The 21283-nt window shown below is 43.6% G+C and overlaps 1 protein-coding gene across 1 annotated transcript in view; it reads right to left on the bottom strand.

The window, feature by feature from the left end:
- The window catches only part of ALK (ALK receptor tyrosine kinase), a 671348-nt gene that overhangs the window by 171136 nt on the left and 478929 nt on the right, over positions 1–21283 (bottom strand). Inside the window, exon 5 of the mRNA XM_081265286.1 lies at positions 2269–2396. Coding sequence (XP_081121412.1) covers positions 2269–2396 — 128 coding nt within the window. The remainder of the gene's footprint in view (positions 1–2268; positions 2397–21283) is intronic.

Raw genomic sequence — 21283 nt, 5'->3', positions numbered from 1 at the left:
TTTTCTGGATCATTAGAGAAAGCTTAAAGAGGTCAACTCCATTGGTTTTATCAGGGTAGAGAAGCAGACCAGGAACAGGTCTCTAAAGCCCTGTAACAGACTCTCTGCAAATGCTACACAAGCTCTAGGGGATGGAATTTGTAGGTGAGAGGGAGCTGCAAAGTAAGGGAGAGACATCTGTATAAAAGAATCTGGATGTGGTGGGGTACACCTGTAATCCCAGCAGCTCGGGAGGCTGAGGCAGGAGGATCTCATGTTCAAAACCAGCTTCATCAACTTAGTGAGAACCCTAAGCAACTCAGTGAGATCCTGTTTCTAAATAAAATACAAAAAAGGGCTGGGGATGAGGCTCAGTGGTTGAATGCCCCTGGGTTCAACCCCTGGAACCAAAAAAAAATTGTACATCTGACGAAATTCATAATTTGAATGTGCAAGGAATTTTTGCAGGGCAGGAAATCTTTGCAGCATTTGTGCTGGGCCTAATATCTAGATATTTACGGTCTCTTAGTTTCTTCTCCTGATGTTGCTCAAATGAGATAAGCCAGTTTTAGAAACTGGATACCTTTTCTCTATCACATTCCTGTTAACTTGTTCCATTTCAACAGATGGCTTCTTTTGGAAGGTACATAGACCCTCAATATCTATGCAGCTTGATGAATTCCAGAGACATTCGCAAATCCCTAAGTCCACGAGTGCAGAAACAGACTTCCAAACTCCTGGCTAGCTCCCAAACCACAGTTTCTCTACAGTGCCTCATATTATAGGGCAACCACAATTTCAACTTGAACTAAAGTGTAATCTATCATTTTGTGGTGATTTTTCTTCTCCCCACACACAACTCCGTTCTGATTAAAATAAAAGAACAACAATAAAATTCATTTGTGAAAGATCTTGTGAGACCTGCAATGAATGAGAAGCTACAACAGTGTAAGGAGCAAGGTGGTCACTGGGGCTCCTGAACTAAGGGTGTCTCTAACCCACCCCACCTCCAAGAAGCACCAGGTTCAAATCCAGGCTTCCACAGGCAACAGAGTGCTTCTCTGTGTCCTGGGCCTTTAGGATTGTTTAGAAATAGTCAAAATTGGGAATTTAGGTCTGAGAGTACCCTGGATTTCCTTCCTGTCTGCCCTTCATTCTTTGGCCCCTCAGACCCCAGGTTTCATGGCACAGGCTAAAGTGCCCTTCAGTCAACCTCTGGGCAGAGGCAGGAATTACAGAACAGCAATGATTAAAGGTCTCTTCCTGAAGTTGGTGGAACTCAAGCTTAGCTACCCTTGATATCGGGGAATAAAGGATGCTTATAATTATGACTGGGTCTTCTGAGAAATCAAGGAAAACCATCCTCATATATCTATTGATGATCCACGTCATCCCACTTAGAAAACAGAGTTGAGGCAAAGTTTAATAAAGTTACATATAAAACATGATATTGAAAATAGGAACAGAAGATCAAAAACTCTCAGAGGAAAGGGGAAAAGCTTATCAAAAACCTATGTCTGTGTAATTACACAGATATAATTACTGTGATGGTGCATTGCATTTAGTTCAGAGTTTCCTGGCAACAAAGGAAAAAAGGAGAGAGAAAAAAAAGCCCCAACAAATTACCTTCTCTCGCTAATAGATCCTGAAATAAATTCACAATGTGGGACTTGTATAAAAGGATTTAAATGGCAAGAGTGGACCCTATCCTAATGGCTTTTACAAAATAAGCTAAAGATTTCACATATAACCATTTCCCATGTGGTCCCTCAATAATAGCTTCAGTAAAATCATTATAATATTTAGTTGCAAATTTAACCTCAGAGAAAAGAAAAAGCAAACTAAGCATTAAGTTATGGGGAAGGTGCAGAGTATGTAGAGATAAAGGTGAAGCAAAAATGGAGGAATCTTGATAACAGTTGAAGTTGCATTGAGAGTTCTTGGGGGCTCACTACACCATTCTATTGCCTGGCATCCATTTAAAATGTTCTGTGATCAAATATAAATAATTGTAAACATTTGGCAGCCAGGGAAGTTAAGCTACTATGTTACCTAGCAAACACCAGATTCTATTTGATGCAGCTTTATATTAAGTAGTTATCATTTTATTCTGCATCTTTGAAAATTGATTGTTGGGTCTATGGTGCACTGCGTAATATTTAGAATCAGCTCCTAAGCACCATAGCCTTCGATGTATAAGTGTGCACCTTCCCAGCTAAGCACCGTTGCAGGTCATTGACACACATGACAACAGGCTCTCAATGAGTGGAGCAAGCTGAGTTCAAATACCTTCGCTGCAATTCTTCAGGGCGAAGAAGTCCACTGCAGACAGACTTCGGTTTCCACTTGAGATGTATTCCAGGGCCACTCGGAATGGGTTCTCTGGGCGCCCAATTCTTCCCTGCAGCACGGTCCAGCTGGTTCCATTGGAAAGCAAAGGAAGAAAGCACAGAAAAACAGTGATGAGGAGCAGCCTCACCTGCAGAGAGGGTCATGCAGTGACTTCAGGGTTTACATTCTTTACAGGCACCAAGAGCTGGATGCCCACATAGTTCTGGGGATGATGACCCTGACAGCAGCGTGTAAACATTTACTTCCTTCTTGTCTGGCTAACTCAGAGACACAATTTTCAAACCCACTTTAGCCATGGCATTTCTTTTGTCATATTATTTTTAAGGCAATTTCAGATATTTGGAATATTTCAGTAGCTAGGGGAAAGGAGCTGGCAGCAGAGTTGAGGCAAAGTCTTCAAAACATTTATCAGTCTATGGATCATTCTTTCTGGAAATAAACTTAGTTTTTGGCACTTTATCTGATACCAGAGTCTCAGAACCTTCAGGTCTGCTATGTTGTTACTTATGGGAAGCCAGCAAGAGCTATTTATTTACTGTGGGAAAATTAAAGTGCACCCAAGCATGTATTTTGGAGTAAAAGGCACCTAAGATTGACATGGACTTTGCAAAAAAGTGCAATCAGAAGAAGATAGAAGCAGGTCAAATGGTGAGCTCTGCATCCATCTATAATCAAGGACACTGACAGTCAGAGAACAGAGAATAAGCTAAACGAACACTTTTACACCTTGCTCATGCTATTAACCTCTTGGAATGGCTCCTGTCACTGATTGGAACATCAAATTTACTTTTCAACATTGATATATACATATATATACACAAACATATATATATGCATGTGTGTATGTGTATATATATATATATATGTATGTATATGTGTGTGTGTATGTATGTGTGTATATATATATACACATATATATATATACACACAATTTTGAGTGAGAATGGAAATTATCTGGGCTATTTTCTTTCCTCAAGAAAAAAAACTTTACAAATGTATAACTGACATTTAATAAATTGAATGTACTAAAAGTATAATTTGATGAGTTAAAGTGTATAAGTCAATGGGTTTGACTTAGGTGTACACCCTTGAAATCATCACAACATTCCATATTTTCTTACCCTTAGCTTTTCATTTAAAAAACTTTTAAATCCCTCTCCCCAAATATAAAGTGATGCTTATTATAAAAATAAATAAAAACTCAACAATTGAGAAAAGTTGTAAAATAGAAAAGTCACCCAGAACCTCATTGCCTAGCAGTAGCCAAAGTCACTACCTCAGTGGGCAACCTGCCAGCTCTCATTTTATATAAACGAGACCATACTGCATATGCTCTCTGTGATTGCACTTGCCTGCTCAATAGTATGTCATGAGGCAGCAAATCGAGGTTCTATTTTCTTCTCATTGGCTGCATTTTAACAACTTGTGCATTGCTTCTGGTTTCCGTCATGATCCTGCTAAAGGTAACCATGTGATTTTATCTAAGCTCTGCCTTGGGACAAAGTCCTAGAATCTGAGTCAAAGTGTATGCCTATTTATAACTGAAGCTTCCTGCCACTCCACCCATGGTGAATCCAGGGACCCATTTCCACATTTGCTTTCTAACACTGGGTCCCATGGGATCGTTGCTGATTTGGCTAGCTGTTGCTGATACAGGTGTTGCCTGGGGCAATCAATGACTTCTCAAAGGGGTGCTCCCTGTTTCTGGCCCCTGAAAGTTGCTGGGCATGTAGAAGGTATCTTGAATGAAGGAGGTATTTCTGCTCCTCCTCTGCTCTTCTGTAGTTAATTCAGATCGCTGGAGTCAATTCCTCAGCCATTTAATAAAAGTGTATTAAGTTTCCCCACAATAGATACTGTAGAAGGGGTTATTGCTGCTGTAAAGTTTGTTCTCGGTTACTGTACCCAGCAGGATTTCTATCCAAAATAAAACCAGTGCAATTGAATAAGGAAAAGGAGGCCTTTTGGTTTAAATGTGGGACTGTCAAGGAAAGAAATATTTGAAAAGAAAATGTAAAGGAAGGGTTCTTAAGGAAAAACAAACAAAAGCAGAACTTTTCTTGTTCTTCTGAAACATAAAGGACCCTATTTTCAAGGAAGGATGGTAGGGAAAGGCATGAGCATTCATATTCTGCCCAAATCATAGCTCGCTGTTCTGAGGAATGATGGATTTTAATTCCAGGTACACAATGGCCCTTGACAATGATTTCCATTTCTATCTTGGCACTAGCCCTCTGGATAAATGTGTCAGGAGTTTTAGGAATTAGTTTCTGAGTTACCGATGCAATAACTTTTTCTGAAATTCTCTGGCCTCCCATAGTTTACTGCTGCAACTTTAATAACTTTCAGAGCAGTTGCCAAACATGTATTTTATATCCAGGGAAGCTGGGACTGGAAGAGGGCATACTAACACCTAGGGTCAGATTTGTTTAAGAGACAGCCAAAACCCAGTGAAAAACAAATCCAAGCTCTTTCCTCTGCCTGCCTCCATTTTCTTTGCTTATATCCCAGTGGTCTTGAAACCGGTTCATTAGGGTCTGGCTGTCCTTGCTTTGGCTGGTGGCAACTCCGCTTATGCTTGCATGGGGGGAGGTTGGGGAGGTTATGTTCTGACCTGAAGCCTCCCAGAAACAGTGCAACTGTATCCATGTGCTGGGGATTTGTGACCCTCTTAGCACTGGTGTTTCTATCCATCAATCTGACAGTGTGGGGTGTCCACCCAGGCCTTAGGAAGCCAGAAGGACTGTATGGAAAGCCTGTCACAATCCATTATCTTTTGCATGTCTCTCTGGAGCTCTCCAGTTCCAGTTCTGCCTGCTCTGCCCCTCATTTGCCTGATGGTTCTGAATAAGGCACTTTTCTCCAAATGCCTGAAATTTTGGATGTTTTTGGATCAATGGTATTCTCAAGCAGAGAAAGCATGTTCAACTTGAATTTTCTAAGGAAAAAACTGACCACCCACTTTTGCCGAGTGATTACATCACAATGAATAAATTAAAGTCCAATAAAAAGGCAGAAAGGAGTTGGTTTATGAATATCAAGGTCTATTTCTGACTGAGAGCCTAGAAGTAGTATATAGAAAGGCCACTAAAGTGGGAACTGAGTCCTGGATTCTGCTTCTGGATTTGCTTGCCTTTGGACAAATCCCTGCACCTCCTTGAATTTTAGTTTCTTCAATAGTAAAATGTGGACATTGAAGTAAGTGTTCTCCAAGGGCCCTTATCGATCTCATGTCCATATTTCTCCATCAGATTACAAGAGTTCGAGTGATAAAATATTTGATGGAAGTCCTAGAAGCTGCAATTAACAAATAATATCTCACAGAGGTGGGAGAAGAGCCATGAGTCGTGAAATCACAGATCTACTCATGCAAAGATGCTCAGTCCCAACCTTCTTGGGGGAAGTGGAGACTTGACCACACATTGGGTTACCTGCAGACCTAAGGTTAAAATAAAGCACAGCACTGCTCCTGGATTGCAAGAACAAGAGAAAAATGCAACTTATGGGCCAATCCAGCCCCTGTACTCAATTGCATTTTGTACCCTAGAAATAGAGAGGAAGGTGTCTATTTAATGTGACTGGAGGGATCACCAGTCTGGTTTTGAGGGTAGACACTCCAGCCAGATGGTGGCACATACTGTCAGACAATCCACCAAAAACTCCCAAGAAGCCGTCATGAAATAAAAGAATCTCTAAGGCTCCCATTGTTTCCTCCCAGGTTAGTTTCCATTGGTTTAAGGGAAACTGGCACGTCTGCCACGAGGAGAGCTGCTGACGTGATTGAAGGTTTGGCAGCTGTGACTTGGGAGGGTGAAGCAAGTTATTTTAAGCCCAGATATAAAGGGACATTCTGTGATGGCACGTGAGGGCATGGGTGGCCATTGACAAGACCGAAGATGTGTTTTACTTTCCTGCTGTGCAATATCCCAGAGGGCATAATAATGACATCAAGCTGCCCACCTAAGAGGCCCTGGCCCACTGCAAGCCACTCACTGGAGGGCCTTCTGAGATGCTTTGGCTGTTGTAGTGCAGTGAGGCAGGGCCTGGACTCCATTCTCAGCTAGTTAAGCTACTGGGGAAGTGATTTAACTTCTGAGTTTCAGTTTCCTTGCCTTAAAGATGGAGGTGAAAACACCGAGCTTTTTGAATGGGGATGGGGCTCAGTGAGAAGGATGCCTACAAAGTAATTAGAGCAGATCTAAGCACACAGTAGGGCCTCAATAAGGGGGCTTATAGAAGACTGCCACCTTCTTCATGGAACCACTCTGGTCCATGAAAAAATGCTAGTATCTATAGCTCAACTCTTTTATGAGATTCAGGAAGGGAAAAGAGTGTAGGTAAAAGAGAGTGGGAAAGCCATTTGCAATTTCTGAATAGCAGTTGACACTTTTGTTTAAACAACAACAATAAAAACTTACATGGATCTTCATAGGATAAAAAGAACCCTGAGAACTTATGTGGGAACACTCCTACAAGAAGACATGTTAGTATTTGACTATGAGAGCAGATTGACATTCTTCCCTGAATCCTCCAAGGGCCTCTATTTCACTTAGGATCAAATCATTTTCTTTGCCTTTGCAACCTCCTGTGTCTTCTCAGCATGTGGAAAGATGCTTTGTACACTATCTGTCAGTTAGAATTTGAGTCAGACTCCATTTCTCACGTTGCACACTAGATAGAGTATTAGGTTCTCTGGGGACACTTGGGTTTAGGGTTTAGTTTGTACTCAAGGAAGTTACAAACTGGTGAGAAAAAAAATAAAACTATGTACTGAAATTTACACAAATGGCAGTATATCAGGGCTGAGTGAGCACTAAGGGCTCACTGAGGCAGGCACTAAGGGCTACTGAGGCACAGAGGGCAAAGTGATGTCTCGGACTGGTTGACCAGGACAGGTGATCTTGAGGATAGGTTGTAAAAGGTGGAAGACAGGGATTTAGAAAAGAGCAATGCAGAAAGGGACAGGCATGAGTACATGAGCAGAAGTGACATATTCAGTGTATGATCAGAGAACAGGAGTTCGTGTCTGGTGAGAGTGAATATTTTTCATTGGTCTCTGCATGACCGTTGTGTCTTACTTCCCTGCCTTCTTAATTCCCCGGGGGATGGATTGCACATCATCAAGTCTCCAGCATCTTAAATATTGTCAATGCTCAAAAAGTTATCTGTTGAATGAAAAGACAAGTGCATGAACAGGTTTCTATTACTTCAGGCAACATTCTGACATGCTTGGCCAAAACTCATGTGGTAGTGGAATTGAGTTTATCTGAAAGTTCATGCCAATCATTCAAGTAAGAATGTCCTCAATTCAAGTAAGGGTGATGCCTTCCCCATGAGGGGGAATCTAAGAACGGGGAATTGTGGGTTTGTGGGAAGGAGGTGGTCCATGTGACTACATAGTTCATCACATGGCTAATGCCCTCCCCCACCATTTCCTAAGACCTAATCAGAGGGAACCAGAAAATAATAGTAATTGAGACCTGGAGGACCTGAATTCTCAACTAGAAGAGTTCCCATCTCATGCATAGATGTTCTCTACCAATTCAGGTCAGGCTTGGACCAAGTCCATAAGAACATGATCTACAGCAGCAACAGCAATGATAACAGCACCATCATTATTCTCTGTGTAGAGATGAGTTTCCAAAGCAGGTTAGTATGACTCCATAATCTTTCTGCAGACCACCTTACTCTGCCCTTCTAAATTCCTTAAGGTTAGAATCTGTCTTCCTGAGGCTTTGCTGCAATTTCTGGCACAGGTGAACTTGGCTGGGGCCCTGAAGCTAGAAGACATGGCCATCCTTGTGTTCTATACTCGTCATGACAGCTACGTCAGTTAGGTGGTGATGAACCCTCCAGCTGGGGCAGCCAACATCATGAGTTAGGTGGAGGATGACAGAAGCCACATAAATAAGACAACCAGCCAAGTCCCTGTCACAAAGAGCTCCACCCACGTGACGACAATGATTATTATGAAGCATGACCCTGTCATGGCTCAGGCTGCACTGTTGACATTCCTCTTCATGCGTCTTTTCTAAGACTCTCTCTTGACAGGGTCTGGATAAGTGTGAAGATTTGTTAGAAATAAGGAACTGAGCCTGTGGGAGCTCATCCAGAGTCATACAGGGAGCAAAAAAAAAAAAAAAAAAAAAAAAAAAAGCCAGTTGCCCCTCTTCCCCTAATCTTATCCTACAGGAAAAACACACATAACTTTCAAGTTTTCCTTAAAATATACTTTGTAGTAATTCTGCAGCAAATATAAACCATTCAGCACAATTTTTATCGTGTTCATTAAATCAGCCTGCATTTAAAGCATTTTTATGGGAAATAGCAGGGGGGAAAAAGCCAGATCAATGCAAATTTTGGTGTGAGGCCCTTTGTTGCTTGTTAATTTTCTGTAATAACAATGTGTGACACACGGCGAGGGGTCTTTTATCCTAGTACCCTTGGCTTTGCTATCCGCTTGCCTGATGCGGTATCCTAGAACCTCTAGAGAGGATCAGATCTGGATGGGAACAAGACTTCAGGTTGAGTCAGGGTCTGGTTCCCATTGGCCCAAGATGAAGAGCTTCTCCCAGGCTGAGGGTGGGCCCCAGGTTCTTCAGAAGGGGGCAAGAGGTACAGAGGCCAAGGTAGGATGGGACCCTGGAGCCACAGGGTGACTGGTTGAGCCTTAACATTGGCAACTGAAAAGCAGTATAATTCATCAGAGATGTCTGGGTAATAGATCCTGGAAGGTGGCCTGGGTTTCCTGGAATAGAGACTGAGAAGATGTCCTAAACTGTTTCCTTAATTCCTCTCTCATGCTTTGGAACAAAGGAAAAATTAGAGTTTGGGGCTTTTTTCTTGGCCTCTCTTTAGCTCTTTTGTTCCTCCATTCTCCCTCCCTCCCTTCCTTCTTTTTCTCCCTCCCTCCCTTCCTTCTTTTTCTCCCTCCCTTTTTCCTTCCTTCCATTAAGAGAAATATAATGATTAACAACAGAAGTTCAGGAGTCAGCCGGCCTGCTTTGTAATTTCAATTCTGCCTTTTATTGGCTGTGGGACCTCAGGCCAGCTACTGAACCCAACCCTCTCTGTGCCCAAACTTCATAGCTATAGTTGTAGGGAAAAATTATAGTCAAAGTGTTCTTAACTGGTCTCCATGTGACCCATCGCCTTGTTGAATTAGCACAAACTGTATGTTTTACATTCAGTGAGACCTCCATTCCCCGTGAACATTCAAGGTGACTGAGTGTTTTTCTTTAGTACCCCTGCACGCTAGAGGAGACTCCCAACACTCACGTTATGTGTCCATTGAGAATCAGTTGTGCTTATTCACTACTCTGTTTATGGCAATTGTACTCATTAAATTGATGCAATAGGCAGGAGAAAATTTCACACACTTTGAAAAGGCAGCTACAAATAATTGCTGTTGAATTAGGTGTGAATGGGGCAACAAAAAGATCAGGGAAAAAAAAATTCTAAAAAATCCAGAAAGCCTGGCAGTCATCAAGAATACAAATAATACTATAAACTGGAGAGGATGTAAAGAAAAAGAAACACTTTTACACTGTTGGTGGGATTGTCAATTAGTACAACCACCTGGAAATCAGAATGAAGATTTCTCAAAAGGTGGGAACCACCGTGTGATCCAGCCATACCTCTCCTTAGTATTTATCCTGAAGAGTTAAAGGATCTTATTACAGTGATACATGCATAAACCCATGTTTGTAACAGCACAATCCATAGGAGTCAGACTGTGGAACCAGCCTAGGTATCCATCAACGCAGGAATGGAGAAAGAAAATGTGGTAGATATACACAATGGAGTTTTATTCAGCCATAAAGATAAATGAAATTATGTCATCTGCAGGAAAATGGATGGAACTAGAGACCATTATGTTTAAGTGAAATAAGCCAAACTCAGAAGGTCAAAGGCCAAGGGTCAGCTGTTTTTTCTCCTATGCAGACGCCAGAGAGGAAAAAGGAAAAGAAAGGTGGGGGAGGGTGGATATCATGAAAATCAAAGGCAGATCAGTAGAGGAAAGGGGCAGAGAGGAGGGAAGCAAGGAGGGAGGGGGAGTGATATTGGTCAAATTAGGTTGTTATATTGTGTAGTGTGTGCATGTATGAATCTGTAAATCCCATCATTATGTACAGCTGTAATGCACCAATAAAAATATGTTAAAAAGAGAAAAGATTATGTCCTGTTTTTAGTAAAAGTAAATTATGTGCTGAAAAAAATCTAGAAAACCTCTAGAACACTTTAAAAGTATTTTAACTTTATTTTTATTTTAAAGAAACTGCCACTGAACATCAAGGATGAGGAGTCAGGAATGTGATTTATGTTAATGACAACCCTGACCTCTAATGAATAGATGACTGACCTGGTAGCAAAGGTCTTGTCCTTGCATCAAAATTGGGGGGTTAGCTTACATTTCAAAGTTGCAGGTTAAAATAAAATGTTTCAGGATGTAAGTTGATTCTCAAGCACCTATTGATCCCAATCTTATTGTCTAAGAGGGATTCTTCTTTGCTCTGGATATATAAAGTGATCCATAGAGAACTAACTAGCATTTTTTCTTCTTTTAAAGGGAAGAAACACTGATTATTCAGGCAAAAAACAAAAACCAAACAAACAAACAAACAAAAAAAAACAAGTAACAGAAAGCTTCAGATCAAGAGTAGCGACCCTGAGAATCCTGAAATTCCTCTCTCTGGATTTTGGATCAAGTCCCATGCTGGCATCTGCTCAATATCTGTCCCAAGGGAGCTGCAGGGTGGACTGGCTGGATTCTGGGCAAAGAATGTGAAAGTTTGTTTGGTGCTGGTGTTTCAGAAACCATGAAGAATTACAGAAAAGCGAGGGGACCCCAGCAGATTTCCTACTCCACAAACTTGTCAGACAATCTTTCTGGCAGGGTAGTTGGTGGCTTTTCTGATTAGAGTCCCAGAGGATCCGTTTTTGCCTTTCTAATTCCTTCTATAAGGAGGTGTGGGCATATTACCCACCAGTGGCCAGTGGGAACCTGGAATTTGGTTTTCTAACTCTTTTTTCCTTCCAGTAACTATTCAGCACCATCTGTTCTTTTCTAATATAATCTTTTTTAAAAAAGTCAAATCAGTGTTTCAGTTTCTTTTAGCTTAGTTTAAACATGTCACTCCCATGAAGAAGGATAAAGACAACATTGGAAGTTGGTACGCAGCTGTTTCTGTCGGATCTCCCCTTCCATCCTGTCTCCCTTCTGCTGGAGCCCTGTGTTCTGAGTGGGGCTGGGGTTGGGCATCCAGCCCAGATGCTCACCTTAGAGCTCCATTTCCAGGATTTCCCAGCCTTGGAGCAGTTCTCCCTGCCCTTGCTCAAAGGATTCCCAGCAGCTCATCCTGGTCCCCAGAGAGGCAGCCTAAATGCCATTTAATGCACTAATGTATTGATTGTTTGGAATAGAACACAGGATTCAGAGCCAAGCAAAATGTAGATGCCCAAGTTTAGAGCCTCCGATTCAGTCATAAATCTCTGGCCAAGTCAAGTCACTGGGCTGAAACTGCATCACAGGGTGGCCCTGGTCATAAACAATGGTCCCATATGCAAATTCTGGGGCTGGGAGAAGTTGTCAGCCATAAAAGCTTGGAGGGGACTGGTGAGGTGGGATAAGAAGAACCCACAGACTTGTGCCCACCCAAGATGATCACCCATTGCACCTTCTCTGCCTCTTTTCTGGGGTGGCCATCCGGGAAGGGGGAGGTAACTTCCAGAGGCTTTGATGGATAGAGTTCTGAGCCCCTTGATGTAGAGGAGCTCCCAAGCTCTGCTACATAGCACCGATACCATATTGCAGCCAGTATTGTGGATGATAATATCATGGCAGGGTTGACAGATGTTAAGATGAGCATGAGTCTCAGTAATGGTCATGTTTTATCCTCTCACATGGCAAAGAACGACTGAGCCCCGTGGACACATCAATTTCCACTCTGCAACCACAGGAGGGTTCCATTTTACAACCTGTGTCTGGAATAATCTCTTTAAAGCCCAATGTGACCAGGGCTCTCCAGTGTCCTCAGGCCCTGCCTCTGGCTTCCTGCACATCCCAGGGCTCTTTCATTGCCTCTGGTGCTTTCTGCACCCAAAGTCCATTTTCCGCTTTTATCTACTCAGCTTCTTTGTGGCTCCAGGCTCAACTTGGTGTCACAACTCCCAGGTTGGATCAGGTAATTTAGAACAAGGTAATTTAGAACAAGGGTGAAAGGTACTTAATCCTGCCTGAGGTTTTAGAAAAGCTCTTTGAGGGAGGCAGCATTTGCTATTATTGGCTGGACTCCGTTGGTCTTAGTAGTGTGGATGGGAAAGGAGGTGTCATTTGTTGAACTATGTCACCATATCTACCCCACAAAAAAAAAAAAAAAAGAGAGAGGGAGATGCTGAAGTCTTAACCGTTATTCCTTCAGAGTGTAATCTTATTTGGAAATAGAGCTCTATAAGGGTAATTGAGTTACAATGAGGTCATTAGGTGGGTCCAGTGCAGTGACTGTTCTCATAGAAAGGGGGAATCTAGATACAGAGGCAGGTGTGCACGTAGGGAGTAGACCATGTGCAGATGAAGGCAGAGTTTGGGGGCATAGATCTCTAAGCAGGGGACGTCAGAGACTGCCAGAAAACTACCAGAAGCGAGGACACAGGCCTGGAACAAATTCTCCTCCCAGTCCCCAGGAGGAACCAGCCCAGCGGACACCTTGATCTTGAACTTCTAGTCTCTAGAACTGTGAGAGAATGAAGTTCTGTTGCTTGGTCCACCAGTTTATGGTCATCACTGTGGTAGCTGTCATCAGCTAATCCAGGTGGGGAGTTCAAAATCATCCCCACTAACTGCAGAAACAAACTGTAAGACATTTTTTACAGTCCGGGGGTGAATGGCGTCATCTTGTGTGATGATGGGCCCACGGACGGGCAGGCTGTTGAAAACCACTCATTTCTCACAAAGCAGCCCCATTTCCCTGAGGCCCAGAAACTGCATGGGACATTTTCCTCTGCATTTACCTCTGCTTCCCTGATGAATAATATCTCCATTACCTTCTGGAAGGCACTTCTGTAGAAGGACAGGAGGAAGCGCTTGCTAAGAGCCAGGAACTAGGGGCCCCTTAGATTCATCCAGGGTAGTGTTCACACCTCTGTGTCAGGCTTGAAGAAACTAATGGAGTTTGGACTTCAGGCTTCTAATGTGTCAGCCAAGCTGGAGCCTTCCAAAACACGGCCAACAGAACCCCTTGAAAGGCCTTGAGACTGGAACTACCACTGCCAAGTTTCATGTGACTTTAGAGGGCCAGCTCAAAATCACAAAACTTTTAAGGGATTCTGAGCCTGCACCAAAAACAGAGGCACAGGAAGGAGCCAGGAGATCTACACTGGGGCTGGGCTGCGCGGGAATCCCCAGGCTCAGGCCAGTCTTCTCTTCTTATGAATCCCTTCTGACTTTGAATATTTACAGTAAGAAAACCCTCAACACTCAGAATCCTTTGACAGTGTCCTTGGCCCTATAAACTGGAAGCTGTGATTTTCAGAAAATGGCAGGCTTCTGGGTTTTGGCTGGTTCAGTCCCTCAGTGATACATTTAGTTGATAAGGGTTTGGGGAATGGTCCCCTACAAAAGAGGAATAGGCCATCTTCTTTAACCTGACTCCCAAGACATGTCTGCAAATTGTCTTAAGGAAGGGCTGCCTGGATACCTACTGTTTATAAATGTCACCATGGTCACTGGTGAACCTTTTTAACTTAGTTAAAAAGAAACCAGTAGAAACCTCCAAAAATAAAAACTGGCTCCTGAGATGAGGTTGTAAAACCCTCCTCTTTTGATGACAGGGTATGGAAGCTGGTGTCTAGCTGTTTGGCACATTTCACATGGAGCTGAGTGGGAGAACAGAAGCCCCCTTCTCCTTCCCAGCCTCCAATCTCTTTAAAGGGTCTAGGACTCAAGAATGAACTGTGACACAAAGCTGGGAAGAGGGAGAATGACACATGGGTACCTGCCTCATGTGAGCTCCAGAGTGGTTTCAAAGTTCTGCAAATGGCTTGGAGCAGTTTCAGACACTCCATTCAAAATGGCTCTGAGGACTGGGGGTGCAGCTCAGTAGCAGGGTGCTTGCCTAGGGTGCACAAGGCCCTGGTCCTTCCCTAGCAGTGCTGGGGAAAAGTGTTTTTCAAATCAGCTCTGAGCCTTTGCTCCAGAAGGCTACTGGCCTCTGAATATGGCAGCTAGTGAACATGATCTCAGGTTCTTCATGGTTGCAGAGTGAGGACTGTGTGGCAGGTGCTGCTATGGGTGGATCTGAAAGCCGTAGAAGGGGTCTATGTTCTGCAAGGGGTCTGTCTCTGGCTTTGGAAACATGCTGGTTAGTATTATCCAAACAGTGATGGTAATAATTATTGCATGATATTAGATCTTAATTACCATAATGCCCATCAATCCTTGGACACTGTTTTAGACATTGCAAAGGAATTCTTCACAGTTATCTCACTTGATCCTATTATGAGAATTAATCCTACCTATAAGATGTAAAAATCATTGCCTCCATTGTACAGATGAGAAAACTGAGTTTCCAGGAAGTGAATTTCTTGTTCTAAGAAGGCTGAGTAAGGAATAGAGCTGAGACTCCAACCTAAACCTGCCTAACTCCCAATCCATAGCTTCCAGCTTTGCATGGAAACAAAATGCAACCTGAGATGCAATCCACAGGGGATGGGACGGGAAGGATTCAATCAGACATTCAGAGCCACACTCGGGGTCCCAAGCTTCAGAGCTGAGAGGGATCCCAGACACAGTTGAGATAGAGCAGTTTCTTGAGGGCCCACATCCTTACTATGTGAATCAGAAGATTTCAAGACAAAGAGGGATCCTCGGTTCAGAATGCTATTTCCCTGGATTAGCCATGAGACCCTCAGCTCAGCACACTCGCTCCCACCTGATGGAACACATATGTCTACATACACACTCCTCTCATCTGACTCTTATAGCCACCCTGGGTGAGAGGCACAAGGGTGCTCTTATTCCCTTTTCACACAGCCAGGCAGAGTGGAATGAAGAGTTAAAGAGCTGCTTAGAGGAATAGCTAGGACGTGCTGGGTTGCTCTCCATCCTGAGAAATGGAAGTGTCCCAGAGCGTGGGTCTCAGGGCCAGACTGGCTGTCTGGTGTTTGCACAAGTGGAGCCTGGTCAATGAGGTGTCTCCTGTTTCCAGAATCATTGCATGGGAAGGGGACATGAGGGTTGTGTGTGTGTGGTTGGGGGTGGGGAGGGCTGGGACAAATAAAAGTTGGGAATCTCCTCCTTCCCTGGCATTTGCACAAAGGTGAAAATGAACATCGATTCTTGGAGGAAGGGACAAGGCACAACTTTTTCCACATTAGAGATCAGAAAATAAGCCTGGAAAGAAGAAGGAATTGAAATGCAGATTTTTAGGCAAGAAAAGAGTTCAGACACTAGGTACCTGGGACTGGTGTCCGGTGTGGACCTTACAGCCTTTTACTGAACTGAGCAAAGCTACTAGGGCACTTTAGACCTCCTCTGCAGCTACCTGGCTCTGTGGATGGCTGTGATATATTAATTTGGGGTGGGCCAGGGGCTGGAACCCCATGTTGAGTCAAATCATATGCCACTGAATTCTTTGGGATCAACCACATCATCTATTTCAAGAGACTTTATTATTTGTTTTCCTCCATTGTAAAGTCTTTTGAGCACACTGCATACTCCTTTCAGCCTGATGTTCAATATTAGTACACTTTGTTATTTTATAATAAGTAATGAGTACAAGAAGCAATGTCAACAGTACCTCACTGTATTATGCCACACATCCTGGGATGACCACAGCCATTTTGGAGGCACCAGCTCAGTCCATTGCTCTTTTAGAAGGTCTGCGCTCCTGAGTGCAGACAATCCTTCTTGCTTTGGGTCAGCCCATTTGGTCTGCTCCAGTTAGATGTCTAGGTAGTGCCTGCCCCTGCCAATGGAGGCAATCCCTCATGTCACAGCACAGGGCTGCTGATGGAGGCTCTGGGGACCCCTTCTCATCAGGCTAAGAAGTCTCATTTCCTCTTGGCCACCATTACCTGAGGACAGCACTGACATCATCCATGTATGAGCCCCCTGACTCTTGGGTTTTTTACTCTTCCCTTCAGTTTCTTTGTACCTTTTCACAGCTTGAGCTCTGTCCCTCACGCAGCTTGCTGTCACCCATCAGAAGCAGATGTTTTGGCCCACGACCACACCTTCTTTCAGTAATTAGTAACTGAACACAGAGATATGTATTTCTGCCATACAAATTGCTGTCACCAGCTACAAAGCCCTAAGTGGCTTTCCTGAGGTGGCTTCTTTAGCTACTCCCACCCCAGCATCTTCTCAGCCCCCTTTGCAACAGCCTGATCCATCCAGGTGTTGGGGGAGCAGAACAAGAGTTTGCTCTTCTCTCCCGCTATGACATGGCTGTCCCTCTGCTGGTCGTTGCTGCTTCTCTGTTCTCCTTCTGTCCTTGGTGCTGGTGTCCCTTGCCAAAACTCCACAACCCCCTCAGAGAGCACTGCTTTTACTTTCCCCAAAGCATGACAGGGTTCTCTGGAGCTCAGTGGAAGGATCTCTCCCTCCCTGGCCCTCTCATCTGAGTCCCTAGCATTGTATCCCTCTAGGTGATTTCCTGGATCGCCAACATGCATTTGCATGTTCACAGAGTTGTACAGCTTTCAAAATAAGCACAGATCTGTTTCTTGCTTTCTATGAGAGATTGCTAGAATGGCGGTGGATGGAGACCTGATTCCCAAACTCAGCTCCATCCAGAGAACCCTGAGTCTCCTCGGTAGGATTGCACGTCAGACAGGGCATCTTTTAGCTGCCTGGCTAGAGTCTCACCTGCAGCCCTCCAAAAGGGAGGTGACACAAGTTGAGTATTCAGATTGCCCAAGTCCATGGGCTGCTGTGTGGAAATAATTGAAGTCTTTTAACAGAGGTGTCTAAGAGAACGATTAAAAGGGAATTGCAATTATCGAGCCCAGAGGTAAAATTTCAGAACTGGCCCATAAATCCTGGTCTGACATGAAATTTAAAACTCCCCAATGGTCTTCCATGCTGTATTAAAAGGGTTTTAATACTAAGAAGTAGAAATAATGAATGGTAATCAGGGTATTGTCTCTGGGAGCAGGGGCAGCGCTAAGGGTTGGGCTGCTGGGGACCTGCAGGTTAGCACCTGGATACGTGTGTTTTACATCCCTTTCTTTACTGGGATCAGCAAAGGAAGGGAAGGAAGACTTAGCTCAGGGGCTGAAGTGACAAACTGGCTGAACCATTCCCCAGCGAACTTCAGCCCAAGCTCTGCTGAAGCCAGAGGCACAAACAGCCCATAGCGTTACACAGCCACTCTGGGCCAGTCTGCGGGAGCAGAGGCTGGCAGAGGGTGGGCAATCTGTGGGCTGTGGAAACCTCCAGAACTTTGGCCTCTCCCAGGCTTCTATGGACCTTGCAGATCAAACTCTTCATAGTAAGTGACTCCATGGCATCTACCCTGGTGCAAGTAGACGCTAGAAGGTGGGTGCTGGATGGATAGTCTGGAAGAGTGAGCTTGATGGAGAAAGGCTTTGGGCGAGTTCCTCCACCCGTCCACTCATGATTCCTTACTTTATCAACTCTATATGGCTTAGAAGGATGAAATGGCAGAATGAGTGGAGAAGGCTTTAAAAGCATATGCTGCAATAGGTTTCTATTGCCCTGGAGTCTGTCAGTCCTCACTAGGTATGGTTGTCCTCCTCTGGGCTTATTATTCATTTGTTACTCTAAAATTTGGTGGCAGAAATACAGCTAGATAATTCCTTTTAGCTCCTTTCAGCCCCTGGGTACTAGGATGATGGCAGCATCTTGCACTGGATGTGGTTAGGAAAGGAAATCCTGGGGCCAGTTCTAGGATTTGGGCTATGAGTTTGCGGCCTCTTACGTGATGTCCCGGCGGCTTCAACACACCATTGCTGTATCTTCACTGGTGTTTATTGTAAATCATCCTCCTCTCTATCCCTGTCCACCTTAACCCCCAATCCTTTCCATGTAAACCATTATCAAACTAGATTTTTAGATCCTACAGGTTGTAGATGAAAGGAACTTGTTGTTTAGATCCTGAGTGCAGGACCATGCCACTCCCTGTAGAAAATTTTAACTGTGATTCTTTCCTCTTAAACTGAGAATTTTTAAATGTTTACTCAAAAAGAACACCTTATGGTGCAGGCTAAACTGATGTAAGAATGACTTTAAACAATTAACAGGGCCATTCAACATGTGAAGGACCTGCTCCATAAACCTGCGGTGAGTGCTTCAGCAGTAGGACTAAGAAAGAATAAGACAAGAATTCTACCCTCAAGGAATTTTTAGCTGTGAAGACTGAAGAGTAGCATGAAATAAAAAGCAAATAAGCCCAGGGCACATATAAGCAATTTCGTTGAATTCAACATTTATTGAGTGTGGTGTGTGCCCGGCACGTGGTAGCTACTGGATGGATGACGAGACATGACCCTTGCCCCGGAGGACTTACATTCAAGAGTTTTCACAGTGAGGGTGTTTAAATGCTGAAAAAAATTCAAAGTCAAGGAGAGCCCAGCCCAGCATGGCACAGGATTAAATTAATGGGGCGGGGGAGGAATTAGAAAGTGCAGGCAGGGAAAGACAATCCAGGTAGGGGCCATGGCACAAAGAAAAGGGAGGAGAGATAATGTGTGTGTGTGTGTGTGTGTGTGTGTGTGTGTGCGCGCGTGCGCGCAAATTTGAGATCCTTGCTCCACATCTTTCCAGAATTTTAAAGTTCAAATGCCCCAGACAGATAGACACACTGATGAAAATGTTGAAAGAAGACCTCATTCATGTAAAAAAGAAAGAGATGATATTATAGGTTAGGGAATTTGTTTTCAAATAAGACTTTCTTTTTGACAGTGTCCCTTTAAATGATGTGACTCTGGGGACTAAGCATCTGCCACCCTACATAATAATTAGCCAGCAACATGTTTTCTTTGTTGTTCATTAAAGATTAATGAGAGGCAGAGCTCAGGGCCTGGTTAGATGGAGACAACCTGAAGAGGTCATTTGAACCTTTCCGTTTGGAAATTCTGATGAGCAGCTTTCCACTACAGCAGCAGCTGCCTGCCTTCTAACCTACAATATGTCTTTGGTGGAAGCTAAGACGTTTTTTGGCATTCTGTCTCCCACCATCAGCTAAAAAGCACATGCATGAAAGGTGGCGGAACAGCTGTTTGGAGTTCTGCAGTGAGCCGAGCACGTTTCACGCTGGGGTGATGGGCATCTCCAGCAAAGTGTGTCTCCCCACTTTATGCTGAGTTCCTAAGGAGCCATCAAGTAGGAGCACCAGGTATGCAGGTGTCACTGTGCAAACACAGCAAGGCCTGGCCAATTTGGAGGCAAGTCTTCTTTTGCCTATTCATTTTGTTCTAACCATTAGATTCTTCTGGTTCTCTACCCTGCAGACAGTCACACCAGGAGAGGCAGAAGGGTGATAAAGAGAAAGTTTACTTAACAAAGGGATAAAAGGAAAACTAATGGAAGCTTAAATACTTCTAGTTAAAAATAGACAGCTGAAATAATGAAGACAAGAATGATAAAGAAGACTCTGGAATAATTAATGCCCTTGTGGAACTCAGGAGGCCCTGGCCCTTTAAGATTAGCTCACACAAATAGATCCAGGCTGGTTTAGATCTTGCTATTCAGAATGATGCCTAGTTGGTCCACTTTCTGCAGTTTTTCTCTGTCTCTTTTTCCCCCTGGAGTCTGTATTTGGCACCTTTTAGCATCTTGTACAATACCGTATACTCAGAGGAGCTCAAAACCCATTAATAGATGATGCTGATGATGCCAATAATCAGAGCTAGGAGCTGTGATTGTATTATAAGCAAAGCATTTGAATAATTGCAGAGCCAACAAGACCCAGAGTGACATTTCTCCATCCCTATCACTGATGAGCATGACCTTGGGACAAGTCATTCCCTATTGCTCCCTTAGGATGCAATGCAGGAAGGTTGGTGGGCCCTCCACTAAAAAAATGCCAAAGGAACAGGTCATTCTATCTAACCTGCCACCTATGTCTTCTCTAGGAACTCTGACCTCCCCAAACCCATCCCCTACACCTCACCATTTCTGTTCTTTAGGATTTGAGATGAATAGAAATCTATGAGGCTATGAGCTGAATGAATACCAGCCTGTCTTCTAGTTTGCCGAACATGAGGCCCCTCTTTGGCTCAGAAGTTCTCACTGAATACAAGCTCACCGATCACAGAGCCTGCATGGAATTGAGATGGTGCCCAATTCATGGAACTTCTGTAACGAGAAGTTAAAACATTTGAATTTTCAGGAAAGAACTAGCTCAAATAATAATCACGAGGCAGAACTTCCTGCACCCCATCCCATGGCACATAATCGGTTGTGTCTATTCATCAGCTGTCCCCATTAGCAGCACGTCTTATTTTATGAGTGAAGCCCATACACATCACTTATAGTCCATCTTCCTTCCTGGGCAGGTAGAACTATCCTTCAACTCTCTGGCAAACATGGCTAACTGCCTAGAATTCATAACTTTTGGATCCGTGGGAGTTTTTTTAAATCTTCTTAGCAGAGCATATTATCTGCCAGTTCAACCATAAATAAGCCTGTGAATCAAATTAGTCTCTTATGGTTGAGATGAGCAACATCCGGATAAAGATTAGGGAGAACTAAGTTTCTAATTCCACCTTTGTTGTTATCTACAGCCACATTTACTGAGCTCTAATCAAGTGGAAGTCAAGGTATTAAGTACTCTACAGCCATCGTTTCATTTAACCTTTGCCACAACTATGAGAGAAAACAGAACTTCAGGAAAGTTAAATGACTCATTCAAGATCACACAGCAAGTAACAGATGTAGAGTTTGAATTTAGGACCCAGGTCTGTTTGACTTCAAAACCACTGCTCTCAC

The sequence above is a fragment of the Spermophilus citellus genome (genome assembly GCF_964194105.1).
Source record: "Spermophilus citellus genome assembly, chromosome: 13".
Taxonomy (NCBI): domain Eukaryota; kingdom Metazoa; phylum Chordata; class Mammalia; order Rodentia; family Sciuridae; genus Spermophilus; species Spermophilus citellus.
Note: the sequence above shows the minus strand (reverse complement) of the source record. Positions and strands in the feature narration are given on the sequence as shown.